The sequence below is a fragment of the Pseudophryne corroboree genome, chromosome 1 (assembly GCF_028390025.1).
Source record: "Pseudophryne corroboree isolate aPseCor3 chromosome 1, aPseCor3.hap2, whole genome shotgun sequence".
NCBI lineage: Eukaryota > Metazoa > Chordata > Amphibia > Anura > Myobatrachidae > Pseudophryne > Pseudophryne corroboree.
The window spans coordinates 453,254,597-453,278,912 of NC_086444.1; the positions used below are offsets into that span (position 1 = coordinate 453,254,597).

General features: G+C 46.6%; 1 protein-coding gene across 1 annotated transcript; it reads left to right on the plus strand.

Annotated features, from left to right (window-relative positions):
• The first annotated feature begins 467 nt into the window (after positions 1–467).
• Positions 468–24,003, plus strand: PCK2 (phosphoenolpyruvate carboxykinase 2, mitochondrial). The gene is made up of 10 exons (XM_063913633.1): positions 468–738; positions 17,109–17,363; positions 17,629–17,813; positions 18,001–18,204; positions 18,309–18,496; positions 18,627–18,789; positions 19,977–20,195; positions 20,277–20,414; positions 22,781–22,876; positions 23,190–24,003. Exons 1-10 carry the CDS (start codon positions 710–712, stop codon positions 23,642–23,644), a joined length of 1,932 nt encoding a protein of 643 aa, XP_063769703.1. The 5' UTR covers positions 468–709; the 3' UTR covers positions 23,645–24,003.
• Positions 24,004–24,316: the final 313 nt, after the last annotated feature.

A 24,316-nucleotide genomic window follows, 5' to 3' on the forward strand; every position in this document is an offset into this window, starting at 1 on the left:
CACATGGGCCTGGATACTTATCCCGCATCCCATGTGTTATTGCCCCAGAAAACGGGTAATCGTTAGGGTGAAAAAAACAGGCTATAATTGGTTAGCCCAATAATGACCATCAGGCTAAGATTGCATTTTTGTTCAGAATATCCCCATAGACAGTTTATGCCAGTTTATGCCATGTAACTTTCCCATAGTGCAGGAGAACACACACGAGATGCAATAGTTTCATCTAGCAGAGTGAGTACGTGATAGAATGTGAACATGTGGAAGTATAAGTGATACCTAAGAGCAGTGAATTGTTACATCAGCTGGGTGGAGGGGGAGGAGTGCGCGAAGGGGCAGACTAGAGGGAGGTGACTCTTCGGTATCTCCTAATGTGTACCGGCGATGGGGGTGGTGCAGGGCCCAGGGGCTTGCCGCCCAGCAGCCAATGGTCAGGCAGGAAAGTACCGGCTTTGCTAGGAAGTGCGGGTGTGGGAGGAGGGCTCAGGCACTGTGATATGGGGTGTGTGGCCGGAGACTAATACAGGATGTAAAACACGTACAGAGACAAACAAGACCTTTAGCCCAGTTCCACCACCCCAAGCCGCTCTCCCTGACCTGCCCATCTAGTGCTGTCCCTCCCTGCACTCTGTATCCCTGTACCTCCCCCTTCTCCTCATCCCGCAGGATCCCTCTGATCCGCTGCTGTCTCTCCTCTGCTGCTGCCGCTAACATGCCGTCCTTCTCCGTGCGGACAGTGGGGTAAGTGTTTGTGTGTGACCATGGCCAGCAGGCTCAGTGACGTGAGGTCAGGTACCAGCAAGCAACTGTTAGTGCTGCATTGTGTGCAACATGTGCCCCCAGTCATAAGCTTCTCGCCAGTCTCTGTATATCTGTGATAAATATCAGTTTTATGTTTTAATTAGTATTGTGTTTCATGCAGATGACCAGTACAGGGCCATAGACTTAATAAATTAGATAGCAATTCAACAGTACCAAAGAGGCAAAGTCCACTTCTTCTTATTGTACACAATAAGGACAGGCTGAGATAGGTTTAAATATAATATAGTAACCTCGCTGCATATTAACAGGACAGACACAGATAGTGCTAGTATTATGTATGGGATGGTGACCTCACTGCACATGATCAGGACAGGCAGAGATCAGACATTGCTGTTTTATATATCTTATACCCCTTTTCCACTAGCGGGGGCGCGCATTTACCCGTGTTTTTCCCTAGTGGAAACGGGTCCCCCGGCAAATTCCCGGATCAAGTGATCCGGGAATCCTACCCTGGTAGCTAGCTGGGTTGAACACGTGTTCAACCCGGCTAGCTGTCTAGTGTGAACGGGAGCCGTGTCGAGGCGACACGGCTCCCATTCACTGTGCATAGGGAGGGCGGCGCTGGGAGATCATGTGATCTCCCAGCGCCGCCCCTGCCGCGTCACTAGCGCGTCACCGGTGAGCGCTGTCTGCAGGGGGCTGTAGCACGGGTCGCAGCCGTGTCAGACGACACGGCTGCGACCCGTGCTACGCTAGTGGAAAAGGGGTGACCATCCAGCTACATATAATCAGGACAGGCTCTGACAGTACTAGGTTTATGAGATGCGGTCAGCATGCCGACACCGGGATCCCGAAAGCTAGAAACGCCGGCACACGGAATGCCAACCAACAGGCTCTACTCCCACTCTTGGGTGTCCATGACACCAGTAAAGTGGGAATAGAACCTGTGGCGAGCCACCGAGCCCCCTGCGTGGCGAGCGCAGTGAGCCCGCAAGGGGCTTAGTTGCGCTCGTTCTGCTGCCGGGATCCCGGGATCAGTATGCTGACCGCCTGGATCCCAGAAGCCGGTAACGTAGTCCTAACCCGTTTATATATGACATAGATACATATAATTTGACGGCAGATAAGAACCACTTGGCCCATCTACTGATGGAACAAGGCTAGTCGTTTCTCCGTCTGTGACTAGGCGCGTCCTCCTGGGCGTACGGAGACGCTGTGAGCATCTCCGTCTGGATGGGCGTGAGCGCCCGGACATAGACGCGCCCCATTCACTTTAATAGAGAGCGTCTCCATCCATCTCCAGACAGAGACGCTTACAATGGGAAGCGGCTCTGTGCACTCCCGGTGTGATTAGGCGGTTGGATCGCCTAGTCATGCCGGGAGTGCACGCCTGCGGCTAGAGAGGGGGGTTAGATAAGCGTGGCTCCATCTGTAGTCTGCTCTATCGCATGTGCATACACTTTAGCTGGGTACATTAAACTTTGTGTACCCAGCACATACACACTTGCTGATGCCAGCAGTGACGAGCGCTGCTGCTGGTGGTGGCGAGAGGTGTCAGAGTGGGGGCATTGCTGAATTTGGCATGCAGGTCTGACGGAGGATGTCACTGACAACACTCGGGAGCGTGCATTGTACAGGATATAGTGCATACACACTAGACAATGTGAACAATCTATTGTACAATTCGGCTGATATCGGCTGGATCGTACAATATAATCAGTGATGGGGAACCTTTGGCATTCCAGCTGTTGTTGAACTACACATCCTCGCATGCCCTGCTACAGTTTTGCTATTTCGCCATGCTAAAACTGTAGCAGGGCATGCTGGGATGTGTAGTTCAACAACAGCTGGAGTGCAAAAGGTTCACCATCACTGCAATATATTGTCTAGTGTGTACCCACCTTTACACACTAGGGTTAATTATTGATGGGAGATAACTAACCTACCAGTATATTTTTGGATTGTGGGAGGAGACCTGAGTAGCCAGAGGAAACCCCACAAACTCCACACAGTTAGGGCCATGGTGGGAAACAAACCCATGACCTCATTGCTGTGAGGCAGTATTGCTAACCATCAGCACGTTCCGTACTGCCCTAGTAACCATCCAGCTACATATGATCAGGACAAGCTCAGACAGTACTAGGCTTAAAAATTACAGTGACGCATATAATCAGGAGAAGATCGGGCAGTACAGGTTGGGTATCCCTTATCCAAAATGCTTGGGGCCAGAGGTATTTTGGATATCGGATTTTTCCGTATTTTGGAATAATTGCATACCATAATGAGATATCATGGTGATGGGACCTAAGTCTAAGCACAGAATGCATTTATGTTTCATATACACCTTATACACACAGCTTGAAGTCAATTTTAGCCAATATTTTTTATAACTGCGCATTAAACAAAGTGTGTGTACATTCACACAATTCATTTATGTTTCATATACACCTTATAGACACAGCCTGAAGGCCATTTAATACAATATTTTTAATAACTTTGTGTATTAAACAAAGTTTGTGGACATTGAGCTATCAAAAACAAAGGTTTCACTATTTCACTCTCACTCAAAAAAGTCCGTATTTCGAAATATTCCGTATTTCTGAATATTTGGATATGGGATACTCAACCTGTAATAGGTTTATATATGACTAGCTGGAGTACCCGGCATTGCCCGTGATTTTATGAATGTCTGTTTACAAAAATAAATGTAAATATTAAACACACAGTATAAATAACATTGTAGATAGCTGCAGGCATTCCAGAGTTATGCTGTCTGCTGAAATACTCAGTGCTGCTGCCTCACCCCTAGGGGTGCTAGGGATTTCTAATTGTTTTAGTTGCCGTGTTTTAATAAGCTCGTATGTAAAATTTCACGAACTTCGCTTGTAAACTGAGGATTTGTATAGAACACAGGTTCTCAAACTCGGTCCTCAGGACCCCAAACAGTGCATGTTTTGCAGGTCTCCTAACAGACTCACAAGTGAAATAATTAGCTCCACCTGTGGACCTTTTAAAATGTGTCAGTGAGTAATTAATACATCTGTGCACTTGCTGGGTTACCTGCAAAACATGCACTGTGTGGGGTCCTGAGGACCGAGTTTGAGAACCACTGGTATAGAAGGACAGAAGGACAAATGTTCGCTTTTATATAGTACAGGGGTTCTCAAACTCTGTCCTCAGGACCCCACACAGTGCATGTTTTGCAGGTAACCCAGCAGGTGCACAGGTGTATTAATTACTCACTGACACATTTTAAAAGGTCCACAGGTGGAGCTAATTATCTCACTTGTGATTCTGTGAGGAGACCTGCAAAACATGCACTGTGTGGGGTCCTGAGGACCGAGTTTGAGAACCTGTGATATAGTAGATCTAGTGAACTTCCAGCTTCATATAGTCAGGACAGGATCAGGTTATGTTATTTGATAAACGGCCTAGTGACCTCCTACTAGCACATGGTCAGTACAGAATTAGACTGTGCTAGTTTTTTTTATATGATATAGTATAACCATCCAGCTGCATGTGATCCAGACAGGCATAGACGCATTCAATGCTGGTTCTCTGTGATGTGGAACGTCCTTCTTGCTTGTAACCGTCGGCCACTATATGTGTGTTTGTCAACAAGCTAATGGAGGAAAGAATACAGAAGTAGAATGGCATGTTAGCTGTGTTCTACTATAGAATAGACAGGGCAAGATACAGTTGGGTAGGTTCCCCATGGCAGTTAACTTGGTGGGTGTCCCTGGCCAAAAATTGGCTTTGTGGGATTTCCATAAATAAACTCTTTTGACTGCTCTAATGTCACCTTATTTCCCATGTTATTTAAAGTTTTGTACAAGTAACCCTTAATCTAAACTGTCCCCAATTTTGCAAATGATCCACCACTGTCCATTCATCATTGGGGTCTGAGCAATTCACATAAACAAACTTTGCATAGCAAACCAGGGTCCAATTACAAAGCTATTCAGCCATGTAATAAGCACATTGCCACAGCAAACGCGGTTTGTCTGCACAGAATCCAGCTCTGAGGCTAGACATGTTTCTAACTATGGATATTATGTCATAGTACATTATTAAGGCCAGCTAATAAACAGGGATAGTGATTTATCTGTGACTGCACATGATCTGGTCAGGTTTATATTGTTAAATTAGACCAGTGGTTCTCAAACCCGGTCCTTAGGACCCCACACAGTGCATGTTTTGCAGGTAACCCAGGTGCACAGGTGTATTAATTACTCACTGGCACATTTTAAAAGGTCCACAGGTGGAGCTAATTATCTCACTTGTGATTCTGTGAGACCTGTAAAACATGCGCTGTGTGGAGTAATGAGGACCGAGTTTGAGAACCTGTGAATTAGACTATAAATGTTTAGGAGTAGGGCCTAATTCCTCTTGTCTCCCATGTTGTAAAGTTGTGTGTCCTAAATTATACATTAGTTTGACCTGGATTTTTTTTAAAATTTAGATAGCTCAGTATTTTGCTTTCTGTTCATCTAGATTTTTTGTAAACGATAATAGTACTGGGATTCAATTTTTTATTATTGCACATGACTAAGGGTTATTACCGTATATACTCGAGTATAAGTCGACCCGAATATAAGCCGAGGCACCTAATTCTACCACAAAAACCTGGGAAAACTTATTGACTCGAGTATAAGCCTAGGGTGGGAAATGCAGCTCTAGTCGTACACAGCCCTCAGTGCCAGATATGCCCTCATAGTGCCAGATATGCCCCCACAGTGCTGCCAGATATGCCCCCACAGTGCTGCCAGATATGCCCCCACAGTGCTGCCAGATATGCCCCCACAGTGCTGCCAGATATGCCCCCACAGTGCTGCCAGATATGCCCCCACAGTGCTGCCAGATATGCCCCCACAGTGCTGCCAGATATGCCCCCACAGTGCTGCCAGATATGCCCCCACAGTGCTGCCAGATATGCCCCCACAGTGCTGCCAGATATGCCCCCTCATGATGCCAGATACGTTCCCTCCCCAAGTGCCAGGTATGCCCCACAGTGTTGTTACTTACCCCTCCGTCGATCCCGCGCTGTCTTCTGGAGGGACACGAAGCGCACAGCACGCGCCTCTCCTGTGTCCCTCCTGCATCTTCGGCGGCCGCGGCGGGTCTATTAAAGGAAGTGCCGGTTCGTGATCAGAGGTCACGAACGGGTACTTCCTGTAATAGAACCGCCGCTGCTGCCGCCGGAGATGCAGGAGGGACACAGGAGAGCCGCGCGCTGTGCGCTCCGTGTCCCTCCTTCACACTGCTCTGCCTCTGCCTGTCACTGACTCGAGTATAAGCCGAGGTGGCTTTTTCAGCACACAAAAAAGTGCTGAAAAAGTCGGCTTATACTCGAGTATATACGGTATTATCTTGTATTTATGCTGTGCCAACAGAATTTGCAGCTCTACATAGTCAGGGAGAACAAATGGAACATATCCTAAGCAATGGTACAATAACAAACACAGTGTCCTCTTCACTTATATTGTAGGACCAGCCCTAACAGTATTGTACTGTAGTTCAGTTTTATAAACTTTTCTCTAACGTCCTAGTGGATGCTGGGGACTCCGTCAGGACCATGGGGATTAGCGGCTCCGCAGGAGACAGGGCACAAAAATAAAGCTTTAGGATCAGGTGGTGTGCACTGGCTCCTCCCCCTATGACCCTCCTCCAAGCCTCAGTTAGGTTTTTGTGCCCGTCCGAGCAGGGTGCAATCTAGGTGGCTCTCCTAAAGAGCTGCTTAGAAAAAGTTTTTAGGTTTTTTATTTTCAGTGAGTCCTGCTGGCAACAGGCTCACTGCATCGAGGGACTTAGGGGAGAGAAGTCAACTCACCTGCGTGCAGGATGGATTGGCTTCTTAGGCTACTGGACACCATTAGCTCCAGAGGGATCGAACACAGGCCCAGCCATGGAGTCCGGTCCCGGAGCCGCGCCGCCGACCCCCCTTGCAGATGCCGAAGATGGAAGAGGTCCAGAAGCAGGCGGCAGAAGACTTTTCAGTCTTCCTGAGGTAGCGCACAGCACTGCAGCTGTGCGCCATTGTCAGCACACTTCACACAGCGGTCACGGAGGGTGCATGGCGCTGGGGGGGCGCCCTGGGCAGCAATGTATAATACCTTTTTATGGCTAAAAAATACATCACATATAGCCCTTGAGGCTATATGGATGTATTTAACCCCTGCCAGATCTCACAAACTCCGGAGAAGAGCCCGCCGAAATAGGGGGCGGGGCTTATTCTCCTCAGCACACAGCGCCATTTTCCTGCTCAGCTCCGCTGTGAGGAAGGCTCCCAGGACTCTCCCCTGCACTGCACTACAGAAACAGGGTAAAACAGAGAGGGGGGGCACTTTTTTTGGCGATATTACTATATTTAAGCTGCTATAAGGATACAACACTTATATAGGGCTGTTCCCATATATATTATAGCGCTTGGGTGTGTGCTGGCAAACTCTCCCTCTGTCTCCCCAAAGGGCTAGTGGGGTCCTGTCTTCAATAGAGCATTCCCTGTGTGTCTGCTGTGTGTCGGTACGTGTGTGTCGACATGTATGAGGACGATGTTGGTGTGGAGGCAGAGCAATTGCCGGTAATGGTGATGTCACCCCCCAGGGAGTCGACACCGGAATGGATGGCTTTGTTTATGGAATTACGTGATAATGTCAACACATTACAAAAATCAGTTGACGACATGAGACGGCCGGAAAACCAGTTAGTACCTGCCCAGGCGTCTCAGACACCGTCAGGGGCTGTAAGACGCCCTTTACCTCAGTCGGTCGACACAGACCCAGACACGGACACTGAATCTAGTGTCGACGGTGAAGAAACAAACGTATTTTCCAGTAGGGCCACACGTTATATGATCACGGCAATGAAGGAGGCTTTGCATATCTCTGATACTACAAGTACCACAAAAAGGGGTATTATGTGGGGGGTGAAAAAACTACCTGTAGTTTTTCCTGAATCAGAGGAATTGAATGATGTATGTGATGAAGCGTGGGTTAACCCAGATAGAAAAGTGCTAATTTCAAAAAAGTTATTGGCATTATACCCTTTCCCGCCAGAGGTTAGGGCGCGCTGGGAAACACCCCCTAAGGTGGATAAGGCGCTCACACGCTTATCAAAACAAGTGGCGTTACCGTCTCCTGATACGGCCGCCCTCAAGGATCCAGCTGATAGGAGGCTGGAAACTACCCTAAAAAGTATATACACACATACTGGTGTTATACTGCGACCAGCCATCGCCTCAGCCTGGATGTGCAGTGCTGGGGTGGTCTGGTCGGATTCCCTGACTGAAAATATTGATATCCTGGATAGGGACAGTATTTTACAGACTTTAGAGCAATTAAAGGATGCTTTTCTTTATATGCGAGATGCTCAGAGGGATATTTGCACTCTGGCATCGAGAGTAAGTGCGATGTCCATATCTGCCAGAAGAAGTTTATGGACACGACAGTGGTCAGGTGATGCGGATTCCAAACGGCATATGGAAGTATTGCCGTATAAAGGGGAGGAATTATTTGGCGTCGGTCTATCGGATTTGGTGGCCACGGCAACTGCCGGGAAATCCACCTTTTTACCTCAGACCCCCTCCCAACAGAAAAAGACACCGTCTTTTCAGCCGCAGTCCTTTCGGTCCTATAAGAAGCGGGCAAAAGGACAGTCATATCTGCCCCGAGGCAGAGGAAAGGGTAAGAGAGGGCAGCAAGCAGCTCCTTCCCAGGAACAGAAGCCCTCCGCGGGTTCTGCAAAGCCCTCAGCATGACGCTGGGGCTTTACAAGCGGACTCAGGAGCGGTGGGGGGTCGACTCAAGAATTTCAGCGCGCAGTGGGCTTGCTCACAGGTGGACCCCTGGATCCTGCAGGTAGTATCTCAGGGTTACAGGTTGGAATTCGAGAAGTCTCCCCCTCGCCGGTTCCTAAAGTCTGCTTTGCCAACGTCTCCCTCAGACAGGGCGACGGTATTGGAAGCCATTCACAAGCTGTTTTCTCAGCAGGTGATAGTCAAGGTACCCCTCCTACAACAGGAAAAGGGGTATTACTCCACGTTATTTGTGGTACCGAAGCCGGACGGCTCGGTAAGACCTATTCTAAATCTGAAATCTTTGAACCTGTACATACAAAAATTCAAGTTCAAGATGGAATCACTCAGAGCAGTGATAGCGAATCTGGAAGAAGGGGACTTTATGGTGTCCCTGGACATAAAAGATGCTTACCTGCATGTCCCAATTTGCCCTTCACATCAAGGGTACCTCAGGTTCGTGGTGCAAAACTGTCATTATCAGTTTCAGACGCTGCCGTTTGGATTGTCCACGGCACCTCGGGTCTTTACCAAGGTAATGGCCGAAATGATGATTCTTCTGCGAAGAAGAGGCGTATTAATTATCCCTTACTTGGACGATCTCCTGATAAGGGCAAGGTCCAGAGAACAGCTGGAGGACGGAGTAGCACTAACCCAAGTAGTGCTGCAACAACACGGGTGGATTCTGAATTTTCCAAAATCTCAGTTGACCCCGACAACACGTCTGCTGTTCCTGGGAATGATTCTGGACACGGTTCAGAAAAAGGTGTTTCTTCCGGAGGAGAAAGCCAAGGAGTTATCCGAACTTGTCAGGAACCTCCTAAAACCAGGAAAAGTGTCTGTGCATCAATGCACAAGAGTCCTGGGAAAGATGGTGGCTTCTTACGAAGCAATCCCATTCGGCAGATTCCACGCACGAACTTTTCAGTGGGATCTGCTGGACAAATGGTCCGGATCGCATCTGCAGATGCATCAGCGGATAACCTTATCGCCACGGACAAGGGTGTCTCTTCTGTGGTGGTTGCAGAGTGCTCATCTGTTAGAAGGCCGCAGATTCGGCATACAGGACTGGGTCCTGGTGACCACGGATGCCAGTCTGAGAGGCTGGGGAGCGGTCACACAGGGAAGAAACTTCCAGGGAGTATGGTCAAGCCTGGAGATGTCTCTTCACATAAATATACTGGAGCTAAGAGCGATTTACAATGCTCTAAGCCTGGCAAAACCCCTGCTTCAGGGTCAGCCGGTGTTGATCCAGTCGGACAACATCACGGCAGTCGCCCACGTAAACAGACAGGGCGGCACAAGAAGCAGGAGAGCAATGGCAGAAGCTGCAAGGATTCTTCGCTGGGCGGAAGATCATGTGATAGCACTGTCAGCAGTGTTCATTCCGGGAGTGGACAACTGGGAAGCAGACTTCCTCAGCAGACACGATCTACACCCGGGAGAGTGGGGACTTCATCCAGAAGTCTTCCACATGATTGTGAACCGTTGGGAAAAACCAAAGGTGGATATGATGGCGTCTCACCTCAACAAAAAACTGGACAGGTATTGCGCCAGGTCAAGAGACCCTCAGGCAATAGCTGTGGACGCTCTGGTAACACCGTGGGTGTTCCAGTCAGTGTATGTGTTTCCTCCTCTGCCTCTCATACCCAAAGTACTGAGAATTATACGGCAAAGGGGAGTAAGAACGATACTCGTGGCTCCGGATTGGCCAAGAAGAACTTGGTACCCGGAACTTCAGGAGATGCTCACGGAAAATCCGTGGCCTCTACCTCTAAGACGGGACCTGATTCAGCAGGGACCGTGTCTATTCCAAGACTTACCGTGGCTGCGTTTGACGGCGTGGCGGTTGAACGCCGAATTCTAAGGGAAAAAGGCATTCCAGAAGAGGTCATTCCTACACTGGTTAAAGCCAGGAAGGAGGTGACTGCACAACATTATCACCGCATTTGGAGAAAATATGTTGCGTGGTGTGAGGCCAGGAAGGCCCCCACGGAGGAATTTCAATTGGGTCGATTCCTACATTTCCTGCAAACAGGATTGTCTATGGGCCTCAAGTTGGGGTCCATTAAGGTTCAAATTTCGGCCCTGTCGATTTTCTTCCAGAAAGAATTGGCTTCAGTTCCTGAAGTCCAGACTTTTGTAAAAGGAGTACTACATATACAGCCCCCGGTTGTGCCCCCAGTGGCTCCGTGGGACCTTAATGTAGTTTTGGATTTTCTCAAATCCCATTGGTTTGAGCCACTCAAATCGGCGGATTTGAAATATCTTACATGGAAAGTAACCATGCTACTGGCCCTGGCTTCAGCCAGGAGAGTGTCAGAATTGGCGGCTTTATCGTATAAAAGCCCATATCTGATTTTCCATTCGGACAGGGCAAAACTGCGGACGCGTCCTCATTTTCTGCCTAAGGTGGTGTCAGCGTTTCACCTGAACCAGCCTATTGTGGTGCCTGCGGCTACTAGCGATTTGGAGGATTCCAAGTTGCTGGACGTTGTCAGGGCATTGAAAATATATATTTCAAGGACGGCTGGAGTCAGAAAATCTGACTCGCTGTTTATACTGTATGCACCCAACAAGCTGGGTGCTCCTGCTTCTAAGCAGACGATTGCTCGTTGGATTTGTAGCACAATTCAACTTGCACATTCTGTGGCAGGCCTGCCACAGCCTAAATCTGTCAAGGCCCATTCCACAAGGAAGGTTGGCTCATCCTGGGCGGCTGCCCGAGGGGTCTCGGCATTACAACTCTGCCGAGCAGCTACGTGGTCGGGGGAGAACACGTTTGTAAAATTCTACAAATTTGATACCCTGGCTGAGGAGGACCTGGAGTTCTCTCATTCGGTGCTGCAGAGTCATCCGCACTCTCCCGCCCGTTTGGGAGCTTTGGTATAATCCCCATGGTCCTGACGGAGTCCCCAGCATCCACTAGGACGTTAGAGAAAATAAGATTTTACTTACCGATAAATCTATTTCTCGTAGTCCGTAGTGGATGCTGGGCGCCCATCCCAAGTGCGGATTGTCTGCAATACTTGTACATAGTTAATTGTTACAAAAAAATCGGGTTGTTCTTGTTGTGAGCCGTCTGTTCAGAGGCTCCTACGTTGTCATACTGTTAACTGGGTTCAGATCACAAGTTGTACGGTGTGATTGGTGTGGCTGGTATGAGTCTTACCCGGGATTCAAAATCCTTCCTTCTTGTGTACGCTCGTCCGGGCACAGTATCCTAACTGAGGCTTGGAGGAGGGTCATAGGGGGAGGAGCCAGTGCACACCACCTGATCCTAAAGCTTTATTTTTGTGCCCTGTCTCCTGCGGAGCCGCTAATCCCCATGGTCCTGACGGAGTCCCCAGCATCCACTACGGACTACGAGAAATAGATTTATCGGTAAGTAAAATCTTATTTTTCCAATTTAAATATATATCGATTCAATTTTAACATTTCACTTCTAAATGGTTCAACCAGACATGTATTTTTATATACTGTTCTTATTTGGTAAGAGGTTTTTAAGACGGTTGTCTGTTTGCAAATCCGATTCCAAGGGTTTTATTTTTACAGTACATACTTGGGCTGGCATTTTAGTTACCAGATGATCAACTATACGGTCCCAATCACACCTGTGTTCCCAAGCATGCATGACATTTTATTTTATTGTGAATTTAGGTTTTAAGACCTACAGCGCATGGAATGTGCCCATCAGACTGGAGTATGAAAGCCAAGTCTACAACTGTAGAAACACCTTATTGTATCCACTTATTACAGTTGGTTATATCAGATTATGCTGAGCCATAGAAACCTAGAATCTGAGAGCAAACAGTAACCTACAAGTCCTCAAGACACCATAACTTTCAAGGTACTCAATATATCCAGGCTTGCTTAAGCACAGGTAACTGTATAAGTGCCTCAGTCATTTTGATCTAACCATCTGTCCTCAAGCATGAATGTCCTGGACTGTTAAGGTGCCTTCAGGACAAAGTTTGGGAAGCACTGCAATAGTCTGTTCAGTGTTAGTGATGTAAGATCTACCGGTAGATCGTGATCCAAGTGTGCCGCCTGAGTCTGCAGTGTTCCCAATGGTGCATTGCGCCGGGTGCGCGGGTGATGTGATGTCAGCCGCGTACCCGCGCAATATATGATTAGGAACGCGATGTGAGGAGCAGCAGCGGCGGGAAGCAGGAGCAGGGATCCAGCTAGCCAGCGGGGAGCCAGCGTGCTGGGATCCAGCCAGCTAAAGTAAGTATTAATGTTAGTGTGGGCACATGGTACCATGGGGGCATATGTGTATCTGACACTGTGGGGGCATATGTGTATCTGGCACTGTGGGGGCATATCTGGCACTGTGGGCACATGTCACTGTGGGGGCATATGTGTATCTGGAATTGTGGGGGCATATGTGGCACTGTGGGGGCATATGTGTGTATCTGACACTGGGGGGCATGTCACACTGTGGGCATATGGCACTGTGGGAGCATATGTGTATCTGGCACTGTGGGCACGTCACTGTGGGGGCATATGTGTATCTGGAACTGTGGGGGCATATCTGGCACTGGGGGCATATATGTATCTGACACTGTAGGGGCATGTTTGGCACTGTGGGGGCATATGTATATGTGGCACTGTGGGGGCATATCTGTCACTGTGGGGGCATATTTGTTTGAGGTTTTTACCTGTGGGGGCCAATGTGTGATTTTGTGCGAGGCAGTCATTTCACCCTGTGCAGCAAGGCTACACCCCTTTTTTGTTATACCACGCTCCCTTTTTGATATGCCACGCCCCTGTTTTGGGCATGTGCAATTATCCCTCCTAGGTAGATCACAAAAGCTTTTCAGCTTTCAAAGTAGATCACCGGCTCCAAAAGTCTAGCCACTCCTGACCTAAAAGATGATGAGGACTGGCTGAGATACTGCTTGATTTATATGTAAAGTAGCCAGGCCTTATTATGTAAAGTAGCCAGGCCTTATCTAGTAACAGTAGATATTAAGGCATGTTCTCATGATGAATAACAAATAGGATATGACTGTGCTGGATTAACAACAGGGCTCCGCAGCCACCATACGTTAGGGCCCGGGCCCCCTGACAAAGCTACAGGACAGTGGGAACTACAGGGTTTTGAACACATTTATAATGCAGGGCGTATTTACATATTATACTTTTTAAAAAAACATCACCAGTATAATATTTTGTTCCTGTTATTGCTAGGGGCTCCACAAATTATTTGGACTGAGTCCCCCACAAAACTGGGGTTTTTGTTACCCGGGGCATGGCAGTAATTTGGTGTGCCCCGGGTGACAGCAGCAGCAGAGGGGAGCGCTAACCACACAGTACAGTGACACACATGTAGTGTGTGTAGCGCGGGGCTGTCAGTGGTCCATCTTACACCCAAGTGCATACTAGCCATTCCCTCCCGAGCCTCCTTCTCTCCTAGTACCAGCGCTTGCTCACACCAAACTGTTCTTGTCGCTGCCGCTCTGGTCCTGATGACATCATGGCCGAGGTCCTTGTTAGGGTTGGCGGGCTCTGCGGCTGGTGTCTGGTCCCGGCGCTGAAAGGCAGGCGATTTGTGTTGAGCGGAATGTAGGCGGGGGAGGGAGATACCATCTGGATTACGGACACCAGCACCCAGTGGGAAGGGAGGGAACACACATCCTGGGCTGAGGGAGACTATGGGCCGTGAGGGCGGCACACATCAAACATCATGCCAATGAGCTCGGCAAAACACACACACACACTCAAATCTGGCACCCGGGGCACGTGCCACCCAGCCCACTTACGGCCATGATATGGCCTTGGGGTATGCTGTAAACACTGAATACATGTTTATCCAGACATTTTGCATATCTTCTCCTAGTGAGACCTTTGTACTTCATGCTGTTTAGGAGTGTTGAGGTCATAGGTCACAGGGGTGGGGCAGTAGTGTAATTATTGAGTTAAGCAAAACAACATGAACTAGTGAAAGTTATAAAGTTGCAATACCAGGAAGAAACTGGCAGAAACTGTTCTGAAAAAGCCAACAAAAGAATAGATTTAAATAATGTATATATAAAATATAATAATAATGTGTGTGTGTGTATAAAATGTGTGTGTGTGTGTATATATATATATATATATATATATATATATATATATATATATATATATATATATATATATTATAATATAATGAATGTGTGGTCGATTCAATTAGCTCACCCCCGCAAGTCTGTGCATGTAAGTGCAAATATGTACCGCACTACCCGTAGCTCCAGCATCGCTTATTTTTGTATGCAGCCCCATATCACATTTTACAATAATTTTTTGAACCTATATACAAATATGAATTGCTTTAAACATTATGGTACTGCTTCTGAGTTTCATGTAGAAGTGCACGCAGCAGTGTCTACTTGCCTGTCTGTGAGTTTATGCAAATTCCACTACATCCATTCGGTTGATGTGGAAAGTCTGAGATGCGTCTGTGCATGCCATAATACCGCTTGGCACGTCCTTATGTGCCAAACGGTATTATATTCGTCGCACCATCCAAACTAGCACCAGCTCTTCGTCAGGTGCAGTTTCTCTGTCTGACCATTGCTTCCTATGCCTGCGTCTGTGCATCTGGGAACACAGCCACTGGCACACCTGTGACACTTCCATGATACGTGCACTGAATGAACCATTTTTGCTTGCACTATTAAAAATCTCCCAGGCATACCTATCAGTTTTATGTAGCTCTCAGAAATTTTCGTACAGTTGCAAAAAATCACTGAGCTATGTGAACATCAGCACGGTGTGTGGCTCTGAGTCAGGCCCTGTTTTTATTTTTAAGGTCAATTTAGATTATTGCCATGGGCCATACTTGCCTACATTTTCTGCCTCCTCTCCAGATGAAGCCCTGAAAGGAGATGCTACTGGAGGCTTCAGGGGGTGGGGTCGGGACCAAATTCTGAGCTTCACAGTCCCGCCTCCTCTGCCCAGTGCTGCAATTTCAGTGACTTTCTCCCCATCCTGCCCGCTTCACTAGGAAGCAGGAGATTTAACTATTCTTCCGTGGGTGCACGGGACTGCCCGAAATATTGTAAGTAGGCAAGTATGCCATGGGCTCAAGTTCTCTTGTTTTTGTGCCCTATTTCCCCCTATGTCTGGATTTTTGCACAGTCTTCCATAATGTATGTACCTTTGTAGGTTCTCTTATCTGCTAATAATGTGTTTGGAACTTGTGTACAGTGGGGACACAGTCAATTTCCAGAATGACGGGATCCCGGCAGTCAAAATACAGACGCCGGAATCTCGACAGCAGGGAAAATGCCGGTGGTCGAAATCCTGACCGCCGACCGGTAGTCCCACTCGGGTGGTTGCATCTCTCCTAGCACAATGCGCATATTTTGGAGGCACCAGAAGATTGAATAGATTTCACTAACCATTGTAACATGATCCTTTGATAGCTTACTTTTATTATTTGCCATGTCCAGGTATTTTAAAATAATATTATTTTTGCATTATTATGTATATTTCTTATTAAGCGGTGTAAGTCACTGTTTTCACTGCAGTCTTTGTAATGCTGTACACAAAGGGGGGTATTCAATTAGGGTAGTTATTTCACCTAGGCCTAAAAAACTGAACTTTTTGCTATTCTTTAAGGTAAATGGCGATTTGCCCTCTTCAACAGCAGGGCCGTTTTTTTTGCCTAGGTGAAAAATTCGTCAGGAGCAAAAAAAACATGTGGCTCGGCAAAGCCACATGTTTTCGCACCTCCGCTGGCAAAAAAGTGGCCAGTTTTCGCCGATTATGAGGTATTTTTCGCTAATGCCTTTTCGCTAAAAAAAAAGTGAAAAAGAATTGACGAAAATGCCTTAAAAACGAACAAAAATTGAATCGAAATTATCGGAGCTAATTGAATATCCCCCATAGTCTACACTGCTTTGTAAAACTTAGTGTGCATAACCAGAATTATATTGGCGGCATCAGTACTAAATGCCTCCGTCCGGAATCCCGGCGGTCGAAATACCGACGCCGGAATCCCGACCACACAATACCGACAGGGGTGGCGAGCGGAACGCAGCCCCTTGTGGGCTCGCTTCGCTCGCCACGCTGTGGGCACGGTGCCTCGCCACGCTGCGGGCACGGTGCCTCGCTACGCTCGGCACACTATTATATTCTCCCTCTATGGGTGTCGTGGACACCCACGGAGGGAGAATATGTCGTGATTGTGGCGGTCGGGATTCCGGCGTCGGTATTTCGACCGCCGGGATTCCGGCCGGCGGCATCTTGACCGCATCCCATATTGGCGCATGCAAAAAGTTTAAAGTAAATTTTAGGGTCTCTTTTCCAATTTTCTACTTAGTGCAAGAACATGCACTTTTCTTATTTAAATTTACTTTGATACATTTAGGTGAAAAGCCCTTTATTATTGTCATGATTACATGTGAAAAACAGTTGATAATTTTTGTTTAAAAATGTGACTAATACATCTGCCCCTATGTATGTGTTTTACGACTACAGGTTTGTTGTTGCATTCTTTGCAGCATTTGTTTGTGGCGGTTTGGAGGTGACCTTGCTTTTGTACATTGTTTTACTTCTTCTACAGGCCGTGCTCCCGAGCAGTTAGAGCATGGGTGGTGTCACAGCGAGTGAGTTGCCGGAAGGCACATGCAGTGCGTGTCCTCAGTGGGCAAATGGAACATCTCCCTCCTGCGGTCAGAGAATTTGTGATAAGAGGAGCTGAACTGTGTGATCCCCAAAACATCCACATATGTGACGGCACTCCTGCAGAAAATGACACTATCCTAACCGTGTTACAGCAAGAGGGTATGCTGAAGAAACTGCACAAGTACCCCAACTGGTCAGTGTCCCCGTAAAAAAAAGACCCTTTCCAAACACTCCCCTTTTGTGGCCCTTCTCCTTATTCGCCCTTCCTTTGCTGATAAGCATGCACACCATAGCTTCTTCATTTTCTGAAACTTCTTTGCTGCTTCTTTTTACTTTTCTCTAACCCACATTTCTTCTTACTACATCTGACCAGTGATTTTATACTGAAGAATCCCTCTTTTCAACCACCAACGCACATACTTTATAATTAACTTTTTTTTGTCATCGTTATCTATTAGCTGGTTGGCTAGAACTGACCCAAAAGATGTAGCTCGAGTTGAGAGTAAGACGGTTATAGTGACTGAAAACCAGCGGGAGACTGTTCCAATTCCTGCGGATGGAGTAAAGGGACAGCTGGGGAACTGGATGTCTCCACAAGAGTTTGAGAGAGCAAAGAGTGATCGTTTCCCTGGATGTATGAGAGGTCTGTATCATGTGAACTCCTACAATTACTCCCATTGTACTACTTGATAACATACTCCGGTTACCTCATGTAATGCCATCTCCTCTCACAGCAAGAGCCTCTACCATGTATGTGTGTCTTTCTTGTCTCTATATTAATTGTGCTGGTTTACAGATTGTCTTTCATAAATGTCCATCTCTCTTCCCAGGCCGTACTATGTATGTATTGCCATTCAGTATGGGCCCAGTTGGTTCTCCTCTGTCCAAATACGGGGTGCAGCTCACAGACTCCCCTTATGTAGTGGCCAGCATGCGGATCATGACTCGGATGGGTTCTCCAGTCATAGAAGCACTGAGAGAGAGTGACTTTGTAAAATGTCTACACTCTGTGGGGCAGCCACTACCCCTGAAAGGTAAGATAATAAACACACAATTTAAACATTTAATTCTGTACATCTATATCCTATCTGTCTACTATAATGTTACCCTTTTTTTTTTTTTTTTTTTTCTTGAGCAGCACCCTTGGTGAACTCATGGCCCTGCAACCCTGAAAAGACACTCATTGCCCATGTTCCTGATAACCGAGAGATTGTGTCCTTTGGTAGTGGATATGGAGGAAATTCTCTTTTGGGGAAAAAATGCTTCGCTCTGCGTATTGCCTCCCGAATTGCCAAGGATGAGGGCTGGTTGGCGGAGCATATGCTGGTGAGAGAGGAGCTATTGGCCCCCTGTACACTCTCTCTCCTGCACTAGACACACTCTCTTCTATTTCCTGAGCTGACTTTTCCCTGCCTTTTGTACATCCTCCTGTTTTGGGGTTTCTTTCCCATCTTAGATTTTGGGTATCACAAATCCAGCTGGACGTAAGAGATACATTGCTGCTGCCTTTCCAAGTGCTTGTGGAAAAACAAATCTTGCAATGATGCAGCCAACGCTGCCTGGCTGGAAAGTTCAGTGTGTGGGAGATGACATTGCCTGGATGAAGTTTGATAGTAAAGGTGAGCAGAACATGAGATGGGTGTGTGGAGTGGCAGTGAATACAGGTTCGGTATGGATTATCGGCGGGCGGGATGCCGGCTGTCCAAATCTCAACAGCGGCATCCCGCCCGCCAGAATGCCGGCAGCAGGGTGAGCGCCAAGAGTCCCCTTGCGGGCTCTGCGGCTCGCTGCGCTGTGCACAGGATCTATTCCCACTCTGTGTGTCGTGGACACCCATGGGTGGGAACAGCCCTGTTGTGCCGGGATTCCGTCTGGCGGCATTGTCGGCTGTCAGGATTCCGGCGTCTGTATCCTGACTGCCGGGATCCTGACAGCTGGTAAATTAAACTTATCCCAGTGAATACAATAAGGCTCATTTGCTAACACTGCATTTAGGTCCAAAATTTGCATTAAACCATTGCAGTCAATTAGACATTCCTTGTATGAGTTACACTAGAACAGTGATAGGCAACATAGTACGCTTCAGGGGGCCACATGGGTGGCCCTTTAACTTTCAGAAGGGCCACACACAGCACTTAATCTCAATAATATGTTAAAGCAATACAAAACTAAAGAGCATTATAAATAAGCAAAGTTAAAGAAAGGCACACCTATCGGGAAGTACACATATGCAGGCATTTTAATGTAGGATACACAAGTGTTACAAGCAAGAATTGTACCATTAAGCAGGAAGGAGCTAGGGGATAAAGGCAAACGCTTGGAGAGCTGCTGAGGCCCCACATCTGCCACTCACACAAGACTGACAAAAGCTAAAAGCTGATTATCTTCAGCAAAGATACAAAGATTAATGTCCTGATGTTGGTCACTGGGGGACTATAAAAAATAAACATTCAAGTGATATTTCTTATGTGTTTGACTAGACCAGAGGTTGCCAAACGCGGTCCTCAAGGCACCCCAACAGTGTAGGATTTAGGTATATCCATGGCTCAGCACAGATGGTTAAATCAAACTGACTGAGGTGCTAATTAAGTCACCTGTGGCCAAGCATTGATACATTTAAAACCTGGACCGTTGGGGTGCCTGGAGGACCACGTTTGGGAACCTCCGGACTAGACCCAACTACAAGTAGAGGGGCTAGCCTAAACAATAAGATAATAGTAGTAATGCAGTACAGGAAAATGCTGGTGTCCAGCTTACCTCTGTATGAAGCAAAAATCTTATATTCAACTCTTTGTCTTTGTTATAGGACGTCTCCGTGCTATTAATCCAGAAAATGGCTTTTTTGGAGTTGCTCCTGGGACTTCTATAAAGACAAATCCCAATGCACTTCGTACAGTGGAAAAGAATACAGTCTTCACCAATGTGGGCGAGACAAGTGAAGGTGGGGTATATTGGGAGGGACTGGATCAAGAACTACCACCTGGAGTCGCAGTAACCTCATGGTTAGGAAAGCCCTGGAACAAAGGTCAGATAAATTGTTCTTCTCCTCTATCAGTGCTATGTACTTTGTTGTTCCAATTTTGTATATAACAATATTTTTCTACAGGAGATAAAGATCCCTGTGCACACCCAAATTCGCGCTTCTGTGCCCCTGCTGCTCAGTGCCCCATTATGGATGAGGCTTGGGAGTCCCCAGAGGGTGTTCCCATAGATGCAATTATCTTTGGTGGGAGAAGACCTGAGGGTAAGTGATGTAGATATTTTTGCATGCTTCATATAACAGACTAGCTTCTACCTGTGACTTCGCCTGTATTTCGTATTTAATGTTGTACACAATGTTACTGTAGAGCCTCCCTGTATACAATATTTGTTTTTCGGTTGTATTGCTTTGAGTGCAGATATAAAGATCTCTGCTTGTACTGCCTTGATATCAGGCTACATAAAGCTGATGGAATACATGAAAAGAAACTTTTATTTAGAAGCGCAATAGTATTAAGCATAAATAGTGCATTTTAATATGACAATCCTATATAATAAAAGGCTAACGCTGCTCACCTCTATGGGGGGAATTCAAATATTTTCCACGCAGGCAGCCACTAGATGCAATTCAAGTGTTGCTCCATTCTGGCGTGCACAGCCGCCAGCGCTGACATTACTGTTATGATGTTCTGTCACTTTGACGGGTTGGTACCTAGTTAAAAATAAATAACAATAAAAACAGTTGATTAACACACAAAAATCATATACAAATTCAAGAATAAGTTCTAGAGTTCAGGTACATATGAATTTATCTATAGTGGATTTTTACACAGTCCAGAAAGAGGACAATAATGGACTCCAGAAAAGATCTGAAAGATTAGTTTACTTTGAGACGCTTAACAAATGTCCTAAGTGGTTGGGTTTAATATGCTGGTGTTCGGGATGCCGGCGGTCAGAGTACCTTTCCCCAATAGCCCCCTAACCCTATTTTCCTGCAGCCTAACCCTCCCCAGTGGTGCCTAAATCTAACCCCCCAAAAAATTTCACCTCTGCCTTTACTCATATTAATTACTTGGGCTACGCGAGAATACCTGTGCTGCAGGCCGGCACCATCTTCCTAGTGATATCTTCGGGAAGATGGTGCCCGCACATTGAAAGCAAAGACTCTGACACTGTGCCAGAGTCTTTGCGCTTTACTGCACATGCGCCCAAATATCACTGGGAAGATGGCGTCAGTTGAGAAGGAGGGACCCGCTTCCTGCAAGCAAGGTAGGAAGTGTGTGCTCTCCCCAATGCCCCTCCTGCCCCCATAGTGGCCCGACGATTCTCCTTTTTTTTATTTTTTTTTATTTTACTACAACCCTGTGTACAGTATATATCAGTTTCCCAAACCCTGCCATTACAGTCCATGTTTTAAGGCCATCCAAGCTTGGTAAAATCAAATTAACTGAGGTAATAAGTAAGTCACTTATGCTCAACCATGGATATTCTTAATACCTGCTTGCTTCGGGAAAGTCTGGTATATATAATAAAAGAAGGCATGTGTTGTCTGTACAGTACTCAAAGACGCTTCTAATGCTATTCTAGCGGCGCTCTGCATTAAGGGCAGGGAATGTGTGTTACACATATAGCAATATATGTTATACTAATCAAATCTATGTATATCTACATTTTATTTTTGTCTTTTTCTTTTCCCCCCTCGTCTATCCTCCTATAAACTCTGCATATACTGTATATCTGCCCCTGTTACCGGGTGTAGTAGGGTATGCCGGCTGCCGGGCTCCTGGTGCCGGCATACCGACAGCTGGGCGAGCGCAAATGAGCCCCTTGCTATCTATTATTCCTCCAGGGGGGTCGTGGACCCCCAGGAGGGAGAAAGTGTTACCATGCCGGCTGTCGCATTATCGCATACCTCCCAACTTTTCAATTGTAGAAATAGGGACACAGCTCCCGAAAAAGGGGCGTGACCTAAGAAAATGGGCCGTGGCTTCGCGGGAGGACCCGCGATCGCGAGCCACGCCTCGTTTTTGTCACTGAGGGGGCATGCCCAGTGCTCTGTGCCCCCTCTCCCTCTGACTCCAGTGAAGAGACGCTGTGCGCATGTGCGCAGCATTTGCTCACCGCTGCTCTGCTAAGCAGGGCAGCGAGTGCATGAGCCTCCCAACTACCCCCCCACCCCCACCGCGGGACACTGCGGCCCGCGGGTGGGACAGCGGGACAGTGCCCAAAAAACGGGACTGTCCCGCGAAAATCGGGACAGCTGGGAGGTATGCTGTCGGGATTCCGGCGCTGGTATACTGTACGCCGGGATCCCGACAGCCTGCAAACTGAAGACCACCCCTGTTGCCATGTCATATGCCAGCACGAAACCAGTGAATCTCAAACTTGCGAGCATTAGGCATAGAACTCCTAAGTGGGGTATACATTTATGCAGAGAACATACCAGCTTGCTCAGGAGGAGATGGACATTTACATTGCACATAGATATAATTTACATAATATGTAAAAAAAAAAAAAAGGGGGGCTAAATTGGGTTTATACAGAATCTACTTTTCTTACTAATAAAGTCTCTACTCTATGTGAATGTCATTGTGTAAAGTAATATTCAATTAAATTTAATCTATTTTGAAGGTGTGCCTCTGGTCTATGAGAGCTTTAACTGGAATCATGGGGTATTTGTCGGGGCTGCTATGAGGTCTGAATCCACAGCAGCTGCAGAGCATAAAGGTGAGTCTAGAACCCTGATATTTAATGATTATTATCTTTAGGTACTCATGGATTCCTCTTGTCTCTAATCCATTCTTCCTAACAATGACATATGTTTAATTCTTCTGTACCTGTTATACAATTCTTGCCTACATGTAAAACCTCCTCTCCAGGAGATGCCTGGGGAGGAGATGCAGCTTGCCACTACAGGGGCAGTAGGCAAATATGTGTTATACCCTTCCGTCTTGTGCTTTTTTTTTATCAGACTTTGCCATCTCCACACCTGTTTTAGTACTGCCTATTTTCATAATTATTCACTTCTGTATCCTTTTAGGTAAAGTTATCATGCATGATCCATTTGCAATGAGACCTTTCTTTGGCTACAATTTTGGCCACTACCTCTCTCACTGGCTGAGCCTGCAGAACAGGGATGGACTTCAACTTCCTAAAATTTTCCATGTCAACTGGTTCCGAAAAGATGAGAAGGGACAGTTCTTGTGGCCAGGCTTTGGAGAGAATTCTCGTGTGCTAGACTGGATCTTCCGTAGGGTAGAAGGAGAAGAGAGTGCTCGGCAGACTGCTATTGGCTATCTCCCTGCTGAGGGGGCATTGAATCTGAATGGGCTGGGTGGAGTTGACACAGATCAGCTGTTTTCACTCCCTAAAGGATTTTGGGAAAAAGAGGTACAAGAGATAGGGAAATACCTGACAGAGCAAGTGACTGATGATTTGCCCCCCAAAATCATGGAGGAGCTTCAGGGCCTAGAGGGCAGAGTAAGAAAAATCTAAAACGGTATGGGAGAAATAAAATGCCAAAAAGGAGATTAGGGAAACTCCTCTATGTAGATGGAGCACAATTGCCTAATTTCACTTTGTTTCCATAACTTCCTGCAACATGACACAATTTGGGACATCACAAGCACCTACCCTGCATCTAATGAAACATAAACTTTGGGAAAAGAACATGAACGGCATAAGCTTCATACAGTGAGCCAAAGACTTAAGCATATACAGGGAGAAAAAGGATAGCATAAATGCAGGATGGCTGTCTAAAGCCTTAATGCAACCAAAGATTTGTCTGCCTCCTGCTGTAGGAGGTGATCTCAGGAATTATGATTTTTATATGCAAATAAACTTTTTTTTTTTCACTTTGGTGTTGTGAATTTATCCCATATCATCATCTTCGGTTTTAGACAACTCGCCACAGGGTTGCTGACAGGTTTTTAAATAAAGCTTCTTTAGTAGTAGTAGTAGTAGTAGTATCTTTAAATCAGAAAGCAAAAAAGTTGTCTGTATGACTGCAAATATGAGCAGACAAGCAGATCTATCCACATGACCCTTCAACTCAGTGAAAAATGCTCTGCTCTGTTTCAGAATGCCACGTTTAGCTCACTATTGTAGTTACATTGATAAATTATTTAATTAATGAGAAAGATGTATTTAATGGACCCCATATATGAT

Bases quoted from the DNA above. Each gene is read 5' to 3' on its own strand.
- PCK2 (XM_063913633.1), top strand. From the start codon at position 710: ATGCCGTCCTTCTCCGTGCGGACAGTGGG. The intron at 18,790-19,976 runs GTGAGCAGAACA...TCTTTGTTATAG, and splicing joins GATGAAGTTTGATAGTAAAG to GACGTCTCCGTGCTATTAAT. The intron at 20,415-22,780 runs GTAAGTGATGTA...TCTATTTTGAAG, and splicing joins TGGTGGGAGAAGACCTGAGG to GTGTGCCTCTGGTCTATGAG.